Genomic DNA, 16493 nt, shown 5'->3' on the forward strand with positions numbered 1-16493 from the left:
GGGACACCAGGCTCTGAAGTGCCAGACTGATGGGGTGCTGGGGACCCTCGGGGGCTTCCCTGTGACCTCTGGCAGTTGGGGTGCCACTAATCGTTCCATGGCTTTGGGCAAGTTACTAATGACCTGCACCATGAACACTGGAGCCAATCTCTCCCAGTGAGCGCTGCCTTCCAGACCTCCCCCCACCCCTTCCACAGCGGAGCGAAGGGCTGGTCCCCGGGGGCTGTGGTCGCACTGCCAGTGCTCTCACCCTGCTCGGCTCTCTCCCTGCCTCCTCTGCAAAACCGGGGTGATGAGATGTGGCTCCCAGCACAGGAGAAGCCGGGGTTGTCCTCCTGTCCTTCCGCGTGGCTGCCTCTCCCGCTCCCTCTAATGCCTGTGGCTGTCCGTTCCTGTCAGCTGCCTTGTCTCCAGCCGTTTGTTCTGTCTTCTCTTTCCACCCATGTCTCATGTTGTGTGTGTGTGTGTGTGTGTGTGTGTGTGTGTGTGTGTCTGAGTGTGTGTGTGTGTGTGTGTGAGAGTGAGTGTGTGTGAGTGTGTGTGAGTGTGTGTCTGAGTGTGTGTGTGTGTGTGTGTGTGTGTGAGTATATGTGTGTGCGTGTACTGCACACCTCATTTTTGGACTCTTGCTCCCTGAGTGAGTGGCTCTGGCTCTCGCTCTGCATCTCTGACAATCGGTCTCTCTCTCTGGCTCTCTGTCTTCCTGTGTCTCCCTCTCCCTCTGGGTCTGAGACTCTTGGTTGATCGCGCGCTCAGTCCCTGCCTGTCTCTCTCTGTCCCTCTCTGTGTCTCTGTATGTAGTGCGTGTGCGTCCCTTTCTCATTCTCTTCCTGCCTGTTTATCTTCTTCTCTGTCTCTCTCTCCGCGATTCTGCCTCTGAGTTTGTGTGCGTGTTTTGGTGTTAGTGTGCATTTGTGTTCTTTAGCGTGTACTTCTCCACGTCTTCCTACTGTCGCTGCCTGTGTGTGTGTCCGTGTGTGCACTTCCATTTCATTCTTCCTCCCTGCCCCTCTGCGTATCTTACTCTCTGTGTGACTTGTGTTTACACGTGTGTGCTTAGCGTGTGTGTCCATAGCTTTCTGTTCTCTCTCTCTCTCTCTCTCTCTCTCTCTCTCTCTCTCTCTCTCTCTCTCTCTCTCTCTCTCTCTCTCTCTCTCTCGTGCATGAGTCTCTCTGTTCACACCAGAGCCTGTCCGGCAGGGCAGCGGATGTGTGAGGGATGATTCAGTGGCTGACAGGAAGCCTGCCGCCTTGCTTGCTGCCCACAAGTATCTGTGGTGTTGGCGTCAGCTCCTGCAGGTGTGTGGGCTCAAGATGAGGTGGCCGCAGTGAAGAGCCCTCAACTCTCAGGTAAGCCTTTCCCGGAGCACCTGGAGCCTGGCCCTGGGGGCAGGGGTCGGGAGGCTGCCCCCGACCTCCGACACCGTGGGGGTTGGAGTGGTCTCTCCTGAGCCCTTGGCGGCCTGCTGGGGGAAGTGGGAAGAGGTCGGGATGCCGGACACCCCTTCCTTTGGCCCCACTCCTGCCCTGGTGGCCCTGACTAGGGAGCCCTTCCCCCTGGACCCTGCGGCACTCAGAGAGGCAGTCTGGTTCTGGGCCTTCAGCCACTTCCCTGCCCTCACCTTTCCCAGCCGGGACTGCAGTCTTAGGAGGCCTCCAGGGTGGGCCCCTCACTTCCAGAGACCGTGAGGGGCCAGGACAGTGGCCCCCGGTCCATGCCCATGAGCTTAGGTTTCTTCATCTATAAAATGGAACTGTGATATCTCAGACACGGGGCTACGCATGGGAGAACGGTGAGACTCTACAGGCAAGCGTGCCTAGGTCCTGCCCCAGGCCAGACGGAGGCATCTGTCCCTGCCCTCCCACCCAGGCCCCAGCCCGGCCGGCCAGCTTCCTGCTGGGGTCTGACATGTAAGCCCTGGAGAGCTCCCTGTGCCCAACTCTGTCAACAGGTGGCCCTGGCCTTCGCCACCCTCCACTCCTGCCCTGGGACAAGGGCTGCCCAGGCCCTGCACCAGTCACCTGAGCACTGAGAGCCTCTGTTAGAAGCCCCTGGGACGGCCTCATCTGAAGGCCAAGTTACTGGGGAAACGAAACAGACCCCAGAGCAGAGCCCAGTGGCTAAAGCCTTTTGGGGGCTGAGACCAGGGCCTCTCTCTCCACCCCCAGCCTGCCCTGCAGCCCTGGTGGGCCTCGGTCCCCCCATCGGCAGCATGACAGGTGCCGGGGAATGGGCAGGATCACCTCCCAGGGCCTCTCTGGCGGGAGGCTCAGACGCGAGGCCCACACCGCCAGCACTGAGGGCTTTCCCACACAGCTTGTTGCAAACCTTGTTCATATGAAAACTGCCCACTTCCCTTTGCGCTATTTTGGCCTGCAGAGCCATGGGCTGTAACAGCCGCCCTCCCACCCCACCCAGCCCTGCGTGGCTTCTTGGGGCCTCTCTCCCCCCACCTTCCCTGCCCCATCTGCTCTCAGAACATGGGTGGGAAGTGACGAGAGAGGGCATAGGAGTTTTACTCAAATTAGTCTATTTTTAAAATGTATTTCATGATTCTTAAAAATATAAGAAAAAGGTAAAGGAGCGTGGCCTTCATAGGCAGCGTGCCCCGGGCTTTGGTCCTGCTGCCGTGACTGGCCAGCTGTGTGAGCTTCCCTCTGGGCCCGGTGTCTCCGCGTGATGCTGTGGGTGTCTGTGCCAGCTAGCTGAGGGGCTGGGGCAAGAGCCGTGCTCTCTTCCCCTCCCAGCCCCTCTCAGGTCCCAGCACAAGGCCCACGTCAGGCAGGGGAGGGAGGCTCGTGCCTGCCTGTGTGGGGAGCAGGCAGAGAAGGCTCTGGAGAGACCTGCTCCCAGACCCAAAGGCAGCTCTGGCCCCAACAGGCGGCAGCTGCCCCTGCCCCGGGAGCCAGGTGATGGCCAGTCATGACAGTCACGGCCAGCTGTGCCCCACCTGCCCCAGCACCTTCCATGCCTCATCTCGATGCCAGGTCTCATGTGACAAACCCAGGAAGAGTGTCATTCTTCCCCCACTTAACAAAGGGGCAACCAAAGGCCCGGGACACTGGGATTCAATTTTTGTTCCTGGCAGAATTCGCATTCTCCTCCCCAGCCTCCCCCAGTGCCAGGGGGTGGAGATGGACCAGGGCCACCCCTGAGGGTGCTTCACCTCCAGAAGCAAAAGGGCTCTCTGATAGTCAGGGTCCTCTGGGGTGGAGGCCACCCTTCCCCAGAGGTCAGCAGGTCATGTCCCAGGGCTCCACGTGCCAGCTCACGTCTGGAGTCTTAAACAGCCCCTGGGGGTGGCCGGTGGTGGACTCATGTCCCAGCTCTCGCAGGGGGCATGTGTGCGACCCAGCCATGTGTCTGTGCCCAAATCTCCTTTCGGGACAGAAAGAGTCACGGTGCTAACCAAAGGACAACGTTATCGAGGATCCGGAGCCTGAGAGAGCTGTCCAAACTAGCCGGCCAGAAATAAGACCCTCCATGCGTTTCTCTTAAGGAAACCCCGTGAGCCTGGCTGGATGTGATTGACCCCCATTTTACAGATGAGAAAACTGAGGCCAAGAGATACTGAGGCACAGACAGAAGTTGACCCCAGGAGGCCTCCCTCTAAGGCAGGTGTTCCCAACTTCCAACAGCCCGAGGGGACTCAGGAGGCAGGGCAAGCTGTGCAGACCAGGAGGGCAGTGCCCAGCCCCTGAGAGGAGGGGAGCGGATCCCCTCAAACAGCATCGGGTGTGACAGGGGCCAGTCCTTCTCCCCACCTGGAGGCTGCTCTGTGGCGAGATTTGGGAATTCCCGTGTTCCCACTGACTCACTTGAAATTCCACGTCTGGGGAAGGAGAGGTGGCTTCTCTGGGACGGGCCCCTGATGAGGCTCCGCACTGCGTGGAGCTGTCCTGTTGGCTTTGCCCCAGATTCGGGAGCTCAAAGAAGTGAGGGGACAGCCAGGGGCACACAGGCCTCAGGGGAGCCCGAAGCAGAAGGTGGGTCCGTCTTCTCCCTAAGCCTCAACCCCCCACCCCAGCTGTAAAGAGGGGGAAGCCCTCCTCCCAGGTGCCTGATGCAGGATGCACAGGTGTGCACAGAATGGGCGCTCAGTGTGGAGGCTCCGTGCACCTGGGGCACCGGCCCCTCAGACAGCCCCTGCTGCCCTCAGCTGTGTCCCGGCTATTTCGAGATGGCTGAGTCTCTTGATAGTTTCAATGATTCTCCTTGGAAACCCCCTCAAGGGGGCTGAACTTGCCTTCACCAGACCCTGGTGTGCAGATTTGATCACCAAGATCAGACAATCAGAGTGTGGCCCTGAGGTGGCTGGGACCAGCCACTAAGATAGCAGCCAGCAGGCAGGGATTCAGGGCCTCCTTGCCCTGTAGCCTCTCTCCTCCAGCCCCACATCCCACCACTAGCCACCATGGGCCATACACCAGGTCTCTCTGAGTTCGCTTCTCCCAAGCTCGTCAGCCCACCTCCTCCAAGAAGCCTTCCTTGATCTCCCTCCTCCCAGCTCCCAGGGCAGGAGGAATCTGGGTGCATGGATTTTTAATGAATGGAAATCGTGCCCCCAGCTCCTCCGGGAGGCCATGAATGGGGTGGAGAAGTGCCCATGGTTGGGTGAGGGCTGCTGGGAGGTCCCATGCAGAAGGGTCCACAGACTCTGGGCTTGGGGAGTAAAGCTGGACTTATAGGAGGGAGGGGATGCAGTGGGCAAAGCCAGAGTTAGGGTCTGGATGCTGGAACTTGAATCCTGTCTTTCCACTTAGCACAGTGGTTCTCAACCTTCTGGCCCTTTAAATACAGTTCCTCATGTTGTGACCCAACCATAAAATTATTTTCGTTGCTACTTCATAACTGTAATGTTGCTACTGTTACGAATCGTCATGTAAATATATGATATGCAGGATAGTCTTAGGCGACCCCTGTGAAAGGATCGTTCGACCGCCAAAGGGGTCGCGACCCACAGGTTGAGAACCGCTGACGTAGCGATTGGGAGATGTCTGGCCTCCGTTTCTTTATCTGTGAAATGGAGCAAGCCCCTCCCTCAAAGGGCAATTGTGTGGATTAAGCGAGGGTGTATGCAGGAGTGTGGATACGCACATGGTGCTGCCTAGTGGGTCCCCAGAACCTTCCAGCACTTACCATGTGTTGATGCTGGCCTTGGGGGGTCACGAGTCCAGGTCTGGGGTCAGACGGAGGAATAGGTGTGGTCCTGCCCTGGCCCTCCAGCAGGGTGGGAAGAGTGCTCCACAGCCTAGACTCAGCTGTGAGGCTGGCAGGGGCCAGTGGGGGTAAGAAGCCTGAGAGTGTGGGGCTGGTCGGGCTCCTGAAGGGGTAGCCCCCTCGCCCTCCCACCCTGGTTCACGTGGCAGCGTTGCAGGAAAGGTGCACCGGAGCCGACATGAGTGCGGAGACGGAGCTGCTGTGGCCCGGGGTGGCCCTCCTGCTGCTGCTGGGGGCGGTGGCCAGCCTGTGTGTTCGCTGCTCCCGCTCAGGTAAAGGCGGGATTATGACGGGGCGGGGTTGGAGTATGATGGGGAGGGCCTGGGGAGGGGAGCTCATGGGCACAATGGAGGAGAGGACAGTCTACCCAGCAACTCTCACAGGCCAGGCCTGGCTGTGTTTGGGAGAGGCAGTCAGATAAGCCTCACAGGATGGGGGTGACTCCCCCAAAGGCTGGCCCCAAACTGCACCTGAACACCCTCAGTCTGGTTCACTGGGGGGCTTTGGGTTTGCTGGGTCAAGGGGCATGTCTGGGGCAGGGGTTTGCTCTGGACAAGGGAGGAAAGGCTGGGCTGGCTGCCTGCCTGGGGCGTCCACCTTGTCTATGCTCCGTTCTGCTAAATAAGTAGTGAGAGACACCATGTCCATGTCCGGTGGCCCTCAGTGATCGGAAGGCCCCCGTGTCCTGTCCTAGGACAGGGCACAGGCAGGCAGGATGAGGGGGCCTTGGGTGTCAGTTCCACCCTGACTCTGGATGCTTGCTAATCCGGTCCCGTTTTTGCAGGTGCGAAGCGACCGGAGAAAATTTATGAGCAGAGGAACCTGTGAGTGCCTCAGTGTCCCCGGCCCAGTGACTGTGTGCCTGGGTGTGGGCAGCCCCTTTCCTCACACCTCCTCCAGGCTGGGCTCCAGTGGGTCCCGAGCAGCCAGGGAAGGAGAGGGGGCACCCAGGGCTGCCCAGGCCCTGCCCCAACCCAGTCAGGGCCTCAGGAGGAGGGGCTGCCACGTCCCCGCTGGCCCAAGAGCATCTGCAGAGACCCCCCGTGAACCCAGCCCAGGGCAGCCTGCTGTGCGGGTGGGGGTGGGTGTCCACGGAGGAATTCGGCCTCTTGGTGCCATGAGGGGCTGGGGGTGTGGGGCAGACACTGGGCACAGAGCAAAATGTGAGCTGTGTCTACATCTCCCTTGGAAAATGCTAAAGGAGCCAGGGAGGATGTGGGCATGTGCCTGGGGGATTAAGGAAGGCCTGATAGAGGAGGTGGGAAAGATTTTTTTTTCTTTTTGTAATTTAAATCTTCATTTATTTAGATTGATTTTTTTACATTCTTTTTTTAAAAATCTTTAAATTCTTTATTAGTTAAGGAATTACAAATGTGTCCTCATCCCCCCCCATTAACCCCCATCCTCCCCCCCCCCCCCCCCACCACCACTCATGCTCTCATCCCCCTGTTGTCCATGTCCATGGGTTAGGCCTATATGCATGCATACAAGTCCTTTGGTTGATCTCTCCCCCTTACCCCCACCCTCCCCTACCTTCCCTCTGGGGATTAATAGTCTGATTGCTGTTTCTCTGTCTTTGGATCTGTCCTTGTTCATCAGTCTATGTTGTTCTCTATATTCCACAAATGAGTGAGATCATGTGGTATTTATCTTTCTCTGACTGGCTTATTTCACTTAGCATAATGCTCTCCAGTTCCATCAAAGCTGTTGCAGAAGGCAATAGTTCCTTCTTTTTTATCGCAGCGTAGTATTCCATTGTGTAGATGTACCACAGGTTTTTTTATTATTATTATTAGTTAAGGTATTACAAATGTGTCCTCATCCCCCCCATTAACCCCTAACCGCCCCCCCCCCCCTCATCTGCTGATGGGCACTTAGGCTGTTTCCAGATCTTAGCTATGGTGAATTGTGCTGCTATGAACATAGGGATGCATATATCCTTGCTGATTGGTGTTTCTGGCTTCTTGGGATATATTCCTAGAAGTGGGATCACTGGGTCAAATGGGAGTTCCATTTTTAGTTTTTTGAGGAAGCTCCATACTTTTCTCCACAGTGGCTGCACCAGTCTGCATTCGGTGGGAAAGATTTTAAGAGAAAAAGAGGCCAAAGGGGATATTCTAGAGGGAGAGAGAACAGTGTGGGCAGTCGCTGACAGAGGACCGGGTGGCAGGTACCGTGTGTCTCGGGGAAAATGAGCTGGATGAGGCCTTGACTGTGGGAGAGGCCTTGGCCTTCGTTCTAAGGACCAAGGGGCCACAGAAGAGCTGGAAGCAGGGGTTCCTGTGTAGCAGGAAGGAGGGAGGTGGGGCAGAGATGCAATGGGGTCAGTGAGCCCAGCGGAGTGGTGGGGTTGGGAGATGGAGCTCCAGGCACTTGGAGGGCAGGTGGGCAGCTCTGTGAGTGCTGGGAGGGTCAGCTGTGCCAGACCTTGCAAACCAGGGGGCCACCCTCGGACAGCCCCAGGCAGGGGAAAGCGGCCATTGGCATCCTGACATTGAGCAGGCGGGTGACGTGATGGAGGGCCTGCGCATGAACGCCCACGCACACCCCCACGCTCCCTGCACACTTGCTCAGGCGTGCACTTCTCACACATGCAGCACTGTATGCACACTCGGGTGGCTACTCACGCACAGATGGGCACACACGCCCTTTCTCATTTCCTTTTGCAACTGAAAAACCACAATGAAATTTGAAAATAGAATTTCCCCGTCCAGGCCCACCCCGGGGGCAGGACTGGATCTCTCCAGGCATCTTTGGCCGCTTGGCTGTCTAGATCGCTAGCCCACAGCCTCCACCAGGAGTGGGCTGGGCTGCCTGGTGCCCCTACGCTCCTGCCCCCAGGCAGGCCTCCTCAGAATCTCCCCTCTCCGCTCCCCCCACCCCGCAGCCCCTGCCCACTCAAGGCCCCTAACTGATCTTAGAACTGTAGACTAAACCTCCTCGTGTAGGGGTGGGGAAATGGTGGGAGGAGGTGGGAGGAGAGCTTGGGTTTCCCCACCGCACTGGGGTTCAGTCCTGCCAGCCTACGTGTGCCAGGCCCAGCTCCTGTATCACTTCCTCCAGGAAGCCATGCCTGGTTCTCTCCTGTGGATTTGGATAGAGCATCCTCCCTAAATCACGTCACCCCGACCCCCAGCACCCCAGGAGCTCCTAGAAGGCTGGGCTGGGCACCCATGTTAATCCAGGGGAGACCCCAAAATGCTTTAATGATTAGCTGTTCTGTTCACCATCCTTCGTGGTAGCTTCCATTCTCAAAGGCACTTCATGGTCCAAAATGGCAGCGAGGGCTCCAGCCCTTATCTCTGCATCCAGGTCGTAGTTAGAATGAAGGAGAAGGACAAAAAGGCTGTGCCCAGTTGTCAGTGAGTCCTTTAAGGAGCTTTCCTGGAACTCCCAACAACCGTGGCTTGCATTTCACTGACCAGAGCTTTATCACATGGCCACAAGTAGGTGCAAGGGAGGCCGTGATATACAGTCTTTTAGGTGGGCCTGCTGCTGGCTACACAAAAGTCAGGGTTGTGCTTCAAAGGAAGAAGGGACACTGGACAATGACTAGATGCCTGCCTCCTGGCCATCTCTGGGGGTTCCTGGGTACCCCATGTTGAGAAATGGGTCTTTCTGGCAGCTGGCTCTAGGCCAGGGCCATGCGAAAAGGGTGGGCACCCAGTGGGCAGGGCTCTGGCTCTGAGACCTGGAGGGGTGGCAGGCAGCTCCTTCTCCTCACCCTTGTCCTACTATGTGCCTCCTCTCTGTTCCTTGTCCCCCTCTGTCCATCTCTCCTGTCTCTCTGCCCCTTGGGCTGTGGGGGCCAGGCCCTAGCTCAAAACAGTCCCTGTGTTTCCAGGCAAGAGAATCAACAGAGCTTTGCAGTGACCGGGACCTATTCCTGTGAGTCCCAAACAGAAGGGTCCAGGGGCTGGGCTCAGGGATGGGGGGGAGGGAGGGCATGTCAAACTCCCTTCGTCCTGAAGGGGTGGCCATGCCCGATCTGGTAGGGTGAAGGGGTGAGGGAGCTACACTGGAAAACTGGCCTTGGGGTCCAGCTAACACCCCCTCATCCTTTGCAGTGGCCAGGCCCCTGATGGACACAGCCTCTGACTTGGCACCAACAAGGTAGGAATGAGCCCCTTGGCCTGGACCCAGAGGGGTCACAGCCCCCACAGGAAGTGATGAGGAGGACGCTGGGCTCCCCACCTGGCTGAGCCCAGGCCAAGACCTTACTTCCTCCTCAGACCTCAGAGTTCTAGTGCCTGACAGAGAAGGGCCTCCCTCCATCCAGCAGGCTGGAGGGCTGTGGCCTTCAAATCCCCCAAAACCCTAGAGCAGTGGTTCTCAACCTTCTGGCCCTTTAAATACAGTTCCTCATGTTGTGACCCAACCATCAAATTATTTTCGTTGCTACTTCATAACTGTAATGTTGCTACTGTGATGAATCGTAGTGTAAATATCTGATATGCAGGATGGTCTTAGGCGACCCCTGTGAAAGGGCCGTTCGACCGCCAAAGGGGTCGCGACCCACAGGTTGAGAACGGCTGCCTTAGAGCCATCCCCCTCCCACCTCCAGCCCCCGTGGCTCCTCCTCAGCCCCTCCCTCAGTCCTTGCCTCACTGCACCCCTCCCTTGCAGGAAGGATAAGCTGCTGCAGTTCTCCCCCAGCCTCGAGGGTGAGTGAGCCTCATACACAGGTGTGGGGCAGGGGTGAGTGGGACTGAGACAGGTGACTACCTGGTGGGACAGGTACTGTGCACATGTGTAGGGGAGGTGTGGGGGAGGGGAGGCAGGGCAGCCAGGCCTGACAGGGAGGCCTTTGCAGGAGACAGATACGCCAGGCTGGGCGGCCTGAGGGCATTGGCCTAGTGGGGGAGGGGAAGGAGCAGGTGCAAAGGTGTGAAGGTAAGAAACCCTTGGCCTTCCTTCCAGATTCTGCATCACCAAGGTACCTGAACTTCAGCAAAGGTAGGTGGGCTCCGGGGGTTGGGGCTGCAGTGGGGGCCACCTCCAGGAGCCTGGGCCTAATTCCGCCTCCTCCTGCAGGAAGCAGACACGGATCAGATGCATCCTACATGTGAGTGGCCTTCTCCCAGCCCTGCCTGGACTCCCGTACTCAGGAAGGCCTCCTGCCCTCGGACCCCCAGCCAGGCGCAGGCAGGCGCTCAGTAGCATTGTTCCCCTTCAGGTGGCTCGGAGGGTGTGGGGACAGTGGCAGGGACATGGGGACATGGTCCTGCTCAGAAGGGCCTGTGTGGAGGGACCATCCCGCATCACCCAGTCAGACACCTCACAGGGGCACCTGGAGCTGCTGAGAGGAAGGGCCCTCAGACAGCTCCTCTCTCAGATGGGCAGGCTGAGGCCCAGGGCAGGTGGAGACTTGTCTGGGTCACATGGCAAGGCGGCTAGTGCCAGGCTGTCTCCCCCTCAGCCCCAGGATGGCTCCGGGGTCCAGGGAAGTGGGATGGGGGATGGGGGAGACCCTGGCCCAGCCCCCATGGGCCCCTGGGGGAGTGATGGCTGGAGCAGTCCTTGCCTCACTGCACCCATGAAGCTCCCCCGCCACGCCCCCCCCCCCCCCCCCCCGGCAACACGGGCCTGCCCAGCCACTGGTGTTGTGTTTGTGTTTTCTTGCCAGAGACCCCATCATGGAGTATTTCAACTGGGAGCGGTCCCAGAAGCAGCAGGAAGGTGAGGCAGAGAGGAAGGAGGGGCATAGGGAGGAGACGCATGGTGGGATCGAGGCATTTGGGAGGACTTGGAGGAGGAGCCTGAGCCTTGGTTTGGATCGATTGGGGAGTGAGGGGCAGATGAGGGAGCTGGCACCTCGGGCAGGAGCCCAGGTGCAGAGGAGAGAAGAGATGTGTGGGAGTCAGGGGTGGGCCACAGGGGCAAGCAAGAGAGGGATTGCTGGGTCCCTCGTCATCCAGGTCCCATCCCGGGCTGGGCACATATGGGGCCTCAGAGGAAGGCCCAGGATGGGGCAGACTGGCTGACGGATGCTGCAACTCTAGGCCCTCAACACCCTTGCTTTACAGAAAGAGAAACTGAGGACCGAGGGCAGGCAGTGCTCCTGCCCGGGCCATGCTGGGGTGGGGAGTGAGGCACCACTGGGCAGGGAGTGGGTCCTCTTCATCCCCCTGCAGCTTCCAAATTGGGGTGGGGCCTCGTTTCTCAGAGCCCTTCTGATGTAAATGGATGGTGGGTGAGTTGTTAGAGCTCAGCTTCCAGTTGGGGGGGCAGGGGGCAGGCTCTGTATGCCACACGCAGCCTAAGCCCCTGGACAAAGACCCCACTGAAGGGTCTGCTTCCAGGTAAGCTTCGACCTGGCTGCTGTCTCTCCTGGGCCCCCAGTGGCTCTCACTGCCTGATAGAGATGGGCCTCCCTCCATCCAAATATCCATCCTGGGCCTGAATGCAGCCCATCCCCTGACCTCCCCTCCCCAGTGCATTCAGGGGTAAACTTGGAGAACAGAGAAGGAGCTCAGAGTGGCAGCTGCTGAGCCAGACCAGTGCGCATTAAGAAGCTTGTCCAAGAAAATGTTCGAGGCCCTGGGGGACCCAGAAGACGGGGGGCTTAGCAGGACAGGTCATCTGCCACAGGAGGGGGGGGGGGCAAAAGGAGAGAGGAAAAGCCAGGCTTGATGGACAGGGCCCACTATAATGAAGTCCTCTCCCCTCTCCCCTCTCCCCTCTCCTCTCTCCTCTGTCCCCTGTCCCCTGTCTCCTGTCCCTTCTCCCCTCTCCCCTCTCCCCTCTCCCCTCTCCCCCCTCCCCTCTCTCCTCTCCCCTCTTCCCTCTCCCCTGTCCCCTCTTCCCTCTTCCCTGTCCCCTCTCCCCTCTCCCCTACCCCCTCTCCCTTCTCTCCTCTCCCCTCTCCCCTCTCCCCTCTCCTCTCTCCTCTGTCCCCTGTCCCCTGTCTCCTGTCCCTTCTCCCCTCCCCTCTCCCCTCTCCCCTCTCCCCTCTCCCATCTCCCCTCTCCCCTCTCCCCTCTCCCTTCTCTGCAGCAGATGACGAGGATGCTAATTCCTACGAGAACGTGCTCATCTGCAAGCAGAAAGAGCCCGACTCAGGTGAGGCTACCAGCCCGGAGCTGGGCAGGGACTGGTGAGATCTGAAGTTCCCACAGAGGCATAGCCCTCCTTGAAACCTGAAAGTTCACGGACACCTCAATGGCTTTGGGTCAAGCACTGCCCCCTGTCCTGGGAGGAGGCCCCATCATCCTGGGCCTCAGTGGGCATGCTCTATTGGGGAGCCCTTCCAACCCGAGGGGCTGCCCACACAGGGGCACGAGAGGCCTCTCTGGAGGGGCCGTGGCACCTCGATGGCCTGAGGACCAGTCATGGTGGCTTCCCCTTCCTCCCTGCAGGCCCTCTCCCCGGTTCTCTCCCTGCAGGCGATGAGGATTATCAGAACTCTGCTTCCATCCAGAAGTGGCGGGAGTCCAGAAAGGTCGTAGGTATGTGGCCAGAGCAGGGGCTCCTGAGTGGACAGCTTCAGCGGGCTCAGGGGGGCCTGGCCGGGGAGGATGGGGGGAAGGGTAGTGGGAGTTAGGGGGGCCTGGCCAGGGAGGATGGGGCGAAGGGTAGTGGGAGTCAGGGGGGCCTGGCCAGGGGGTCTGGCCTGAGAGGGCCAGGCTGGGGGGCGGGGTACTCCCTTGCAGGTCAGCTAATTTCAGAGAAGCTGAAGGCGGCAGCACATTGGCGGCTGCACTGGCCTTAGCCACGGCCTCCTGAGGTCGGGGCCTCCTGCGCAGACTGCCTTCACCTGCGTGGATGGAGCCCCACTGACCCTGCTTCCCGGGCAGACAAATCCCAGAACCAGGACAGACACTCGTCCAGGGCAGCCTTTCCTTCAGGCTGCGTGTGGCTTCGGGGGGGCTCAAGCCCTGGGTGGGCGTTCTGGCTCCAGGAACAGGTCTGGGTGTGCCCATGTGAACCACTGACAGTTCGCCTGCCGGTCCACAGGGCAAGTCCCAAGAGAAGCACCTCTCTCCCCTGCTGGAATCCCCGATGAGGATGAAGATGGAGAGCCCGATTATGTAAATGGGGACGTGGCTGCCACGGAAGCCTAGGGCAGACCTGGGAGAAGGTACAGCTGCCCTGGTGCAGGGTGGTGGCCTCACTGGCCAGAGGGCCCCATCCCCTGGGAAAAGGTGGGAGCTCGGGCTGGAGGAGCCGTGGTGAGGGCCAAGGGGTAGCACCCATGGGTGCAGAAATGGGGTGGCTCTGCAGGGTGCTGGGCCTCCTGAGCAGTCCCCGCCCACCCTGCCCCTGACTCCCAAGGCAGGCTTGGTGAGGTGAGATTCACGGCAAGCACGAGGTTGTCAGGCAGGGAAGGTGGTGAGTTGTTGGGTGAAGTGGGCTCTGGGTGGGTCCCTGCAACCTTGGGGCAGTGACAGCCTCCCCAGGTCTGCGTCCTCACTTGCAAAACGGAGCCGGTGGGACCTGTGTCTTAGACAAGACACTGCACATAGAGCATGAGCTCAGTGGGGCTGGGCCAGTGTTGGCCTCAGGGGCACAGGGCAGGGCTGGGAGATGATGGCGCTGACGGCAGTAGTGGCTGAACTGTGTTAAGCAGCCACTTTGCCGGCCAGCACGGAGTCAAGTGCTCACACACACACCATCACTTGTCACCTCAAAGGCATCTGGCACTAAGCCATCTGCCCAAGGACACACTTAGAATAAGTGTGTGTGTGTGTGTGTGTGTGTGTGTGTGTGTGTGTGGGGGGGGGGGGGTGTCCACCCACAGCCCTCTCAGTGGGGGGCGGGCTGGGCAGGTCCGGAGCCAGCCACACAAGTTTGAGCCCAACAGGCAAAGGCCCACAGTTCACTCGTTCGCTTAGTCTTCACCACACCTGCCAGAGGCAAGGCCTGCCTTGGGTGCTGGGAACACAGTGGTAAACAACACACAAAATGCCTTGACATTGTGGTGGGAGAGATACAGCAGATCCCCTGAGATAAGAGAGAGAGCCGAGGGGAAGTCCAGCCTGCTGCATGGTGATAAGTCCTGTGGAGGCGAGCCCGGGAGGGAAGAGACGGGCAGTAAGGTGGGCAGTTCAGTAGGGGGGCCAGGGAAGCCTTTTGGAGCCCCCTCCTCACCCTCCCGGGAAGGACACCCAGCAGAGGGACTAGCAGAGGCATGCTCAGAGGCTCTGACAGCGGCGGGGGGCAGGGGTGGCGGGGGAGTGTGGACGTGGAGGAAGGAGGAGGCCAGTCACAGAGGGCCAGCACCTGGGTTCTTTCCGAGATTTGGGGGTGGGAAGACGGAACATGGGAAGGGTTGAAACACAAGAGTGACTTGATATTTCTAAAGGATCGCTGGCTACTGAGTAGGGAAATGAATACAGTCAGCCCTCTGAACCCATGGATTCAGCCAACCTCAGATGGAAAATATTGGGGGTGGGGGGTGAATCTCAGAAAGTTCCAAAAAGCAAAACTTGAACTTGCCGCACTGAGCAGTACACTGAATCCATGCAAGTGATGTGTAGGCACACCCTGCAAAGACACCACTCACATAAGGGGCTTCAGCATCCTCTGGGGCGCCATCCTGGAATCATCCTCTGAGGAAACCGAGGGACGGCTCTGCGGGGGCGGCAGTGGGAACAGGGAGGCCAGTGAGTTAGGAGTCCAGACAAAAGATGCCGCCTTGGCCCAGGGAGGCAGCGGGAGAGGTAGATACGGAATGTTTGCGGAGTCCGTAGGACTCGCTGGTGCCCTTGGTGGGGTGCCCTGCGTGTGGGTGCGAGGGAGAGGCGTTGAACAGGATTGCAGGGTTTTGCCTAAGATTTGGGAGCTACGGGCAGAGCGGGTTTTGTGGGCAAGGCCAGTTTATTTCTGGGCCTGTTGATTGGAGAGGCCCACGCAGGGGGACATATGAAGTGGGCCCCTGTGCCCAGGGTCAGGAAGTCGGGTTGGAGAGAGACGTGAAGACAGGTCGGCCATACCCAGGCCTTGGCCAGGACCAGAGAGCACAGTCAGGGTTTCAAAGGAAAAGTGGGAGCTCTGGGAAGAGACTCAGCGTGACGGGCGGCTCTCTCCTCAGCCCGGGAGGGCAGCTGAACGCTGACCACCACTGTGCGCCCCTCCCCTCTCGAAGCCAGCCGTGCCAAGGGGACGAAGTGCCAGCCAAAGCACGCCCTTTCCTCTAGCCAACCATGTTCATCTTCGCCGAGGGGCCAAGGAACCAACGCTCACAGGAACAGTTACCGTCTCCCACCCGTCACCTCGCCGGAGCAGCTGGACTTCTGGACCCGCCACGCTGCTCACGGGAGGGGCACCTGCATGTCCCGCGGACCATCCCTCTGGCCACACGGGACCCGCAAGTTACACGTGGAGCCAGCTTCCCGGGGGCTGGGAAGAGCGTGGCGTGAGGGCACCGTGGCCCCTGTAACTGAATGCCCGGCACTGGGGCAGTGGCACCCCATCCCCACATCTAAGCACCGAACAGTACTGGCCTTCATGTCCTTTTTGCTCTGGGTTTGGATCCCAAATCGCTTACTAATGTCCGTTGCTGGGATTCTGTGTGATCGATAAGCTGTGTAATTAACTTATACAGGTGGAGCCATATTTAATGTTCTGCGTTCCAGGGAAGGTTTGTCTATCTTGTCTCCTCTAAGCATTACATGTTCTGACTTCAGCAGACACTTGGGGCGCCCTGGCACTCCTTTCTTCGGGTCTCAGTTCACTGAGGAAGAGATGTGGCCACAGCCACCGCAGGCTACGTGGGCGTGTCCTGTGGACAAAGTGCGTCAGTGCTGCCGAGGGGGAGGGGGCAGGCGCGGGGGGGGGGGGGGGGCGCAGTGGTGTCCCTCGGGTGCCCTGAATGCCTCCTCTGCTCCCGCTCCCTGACTGGGCAGCATGACTGTCTCGGGGGAAGGGCCGAGGCCCAGTGGGACCTTGAGTCAGAAAAGCCACTCAGGGAAAAATGCCGCCTCCTTTCAAAACCTCAGTAAACCTTTTTAGTTTAAGGGCAGCGATTCTCAGTCTGCTTCCTCTGCTTCGTGTACAACCAAGGGAGTGACTCCGCCTCTTGTGTCACAGAAAGGGAGCCTGCGGCCTGGGGACAGGACCGGGCCCCAAAGGCAGCTCCTTCCAGGGCGGCACACCAATTCTTTCCGAGAATTGATGCCACGTTAGGAAATTAGAAAAAACATCTCGAGCGCAGCTGTGGCCATTTGCCCCTTCACACCCTGCAGCCCTGACCTCACAAGCTCAGACCAGGGGGTGTGGCGGGGCCGAGGCTCGGGGTGGGGAGTCCCTCCTGGGTTACAGGTGTGGAAAC

General features: G+C 59.2%; 1 protein-coding gene across 7 annotated transcripts; it reads left to right on the plus strand.

Annotated features, from left to right (window-relative positions):
• Positions 1-520: 520 nt before the first annotated feature.
• Positions 521-15972, plus strand: LAT2 (linker for activation of T cells family member 2). 7 transcript variants are annotated; one of them, XM_036310320.1, is made up of 13 exons: positions 521-1350; positions 5379-5493; positions 6006-6045; positions 9066-9109; positions 9289-9334; positions 9848-9885; positions 10142-10177; positions 10256-10286; positions 10848-10900; positions 12218-12283; positions 12580-12669; positions 13178-13301; positions 15255-15972. In XM_036310320.1, exons 2-12 carry the CDS (start codon positions 5400-5402, stop codon positions 13282-13284), a joined length of 645 nt encoding a protein of 214 aa, XP_036166213.1. In that variant the 5' UTR covers positions 521-1350; positions 5379-5399; the 3' UTR covers positions 13285-13301; positions 15255-15972. The 7 variants fall into 7 exon arrangements, with proteins under 7 accessions (XP_036166213.1, XP_036166214.1, XP_036166217.1 ...); XM_036310321.1 differs by having other exon boundaries at positions 15361-15972; XM_036310324.1 differs by having other exon boundaries at positions 12607-12669.
• The last annotated feature ends 521 nt before the right edge of the window (positions 15973-16493 follow it).

Source organism: Myotis myotis, unplaced genomic scaffold (assembly GCF_014108235.1).
Source record: "Myotis myotis isolate mMyoMyo1 unplaced genomic scaffold, mMyoMyo1.p scaffold_m19_p_5, whole genome shotgun sequence".
Classification (NCBI taxonomy): domain Eukaryota; kingdom Metazoa; phylum Chordata; class Mammalia; order Chiroptera; family Vespertilionidae; genus Myotis; species Myotis myotis.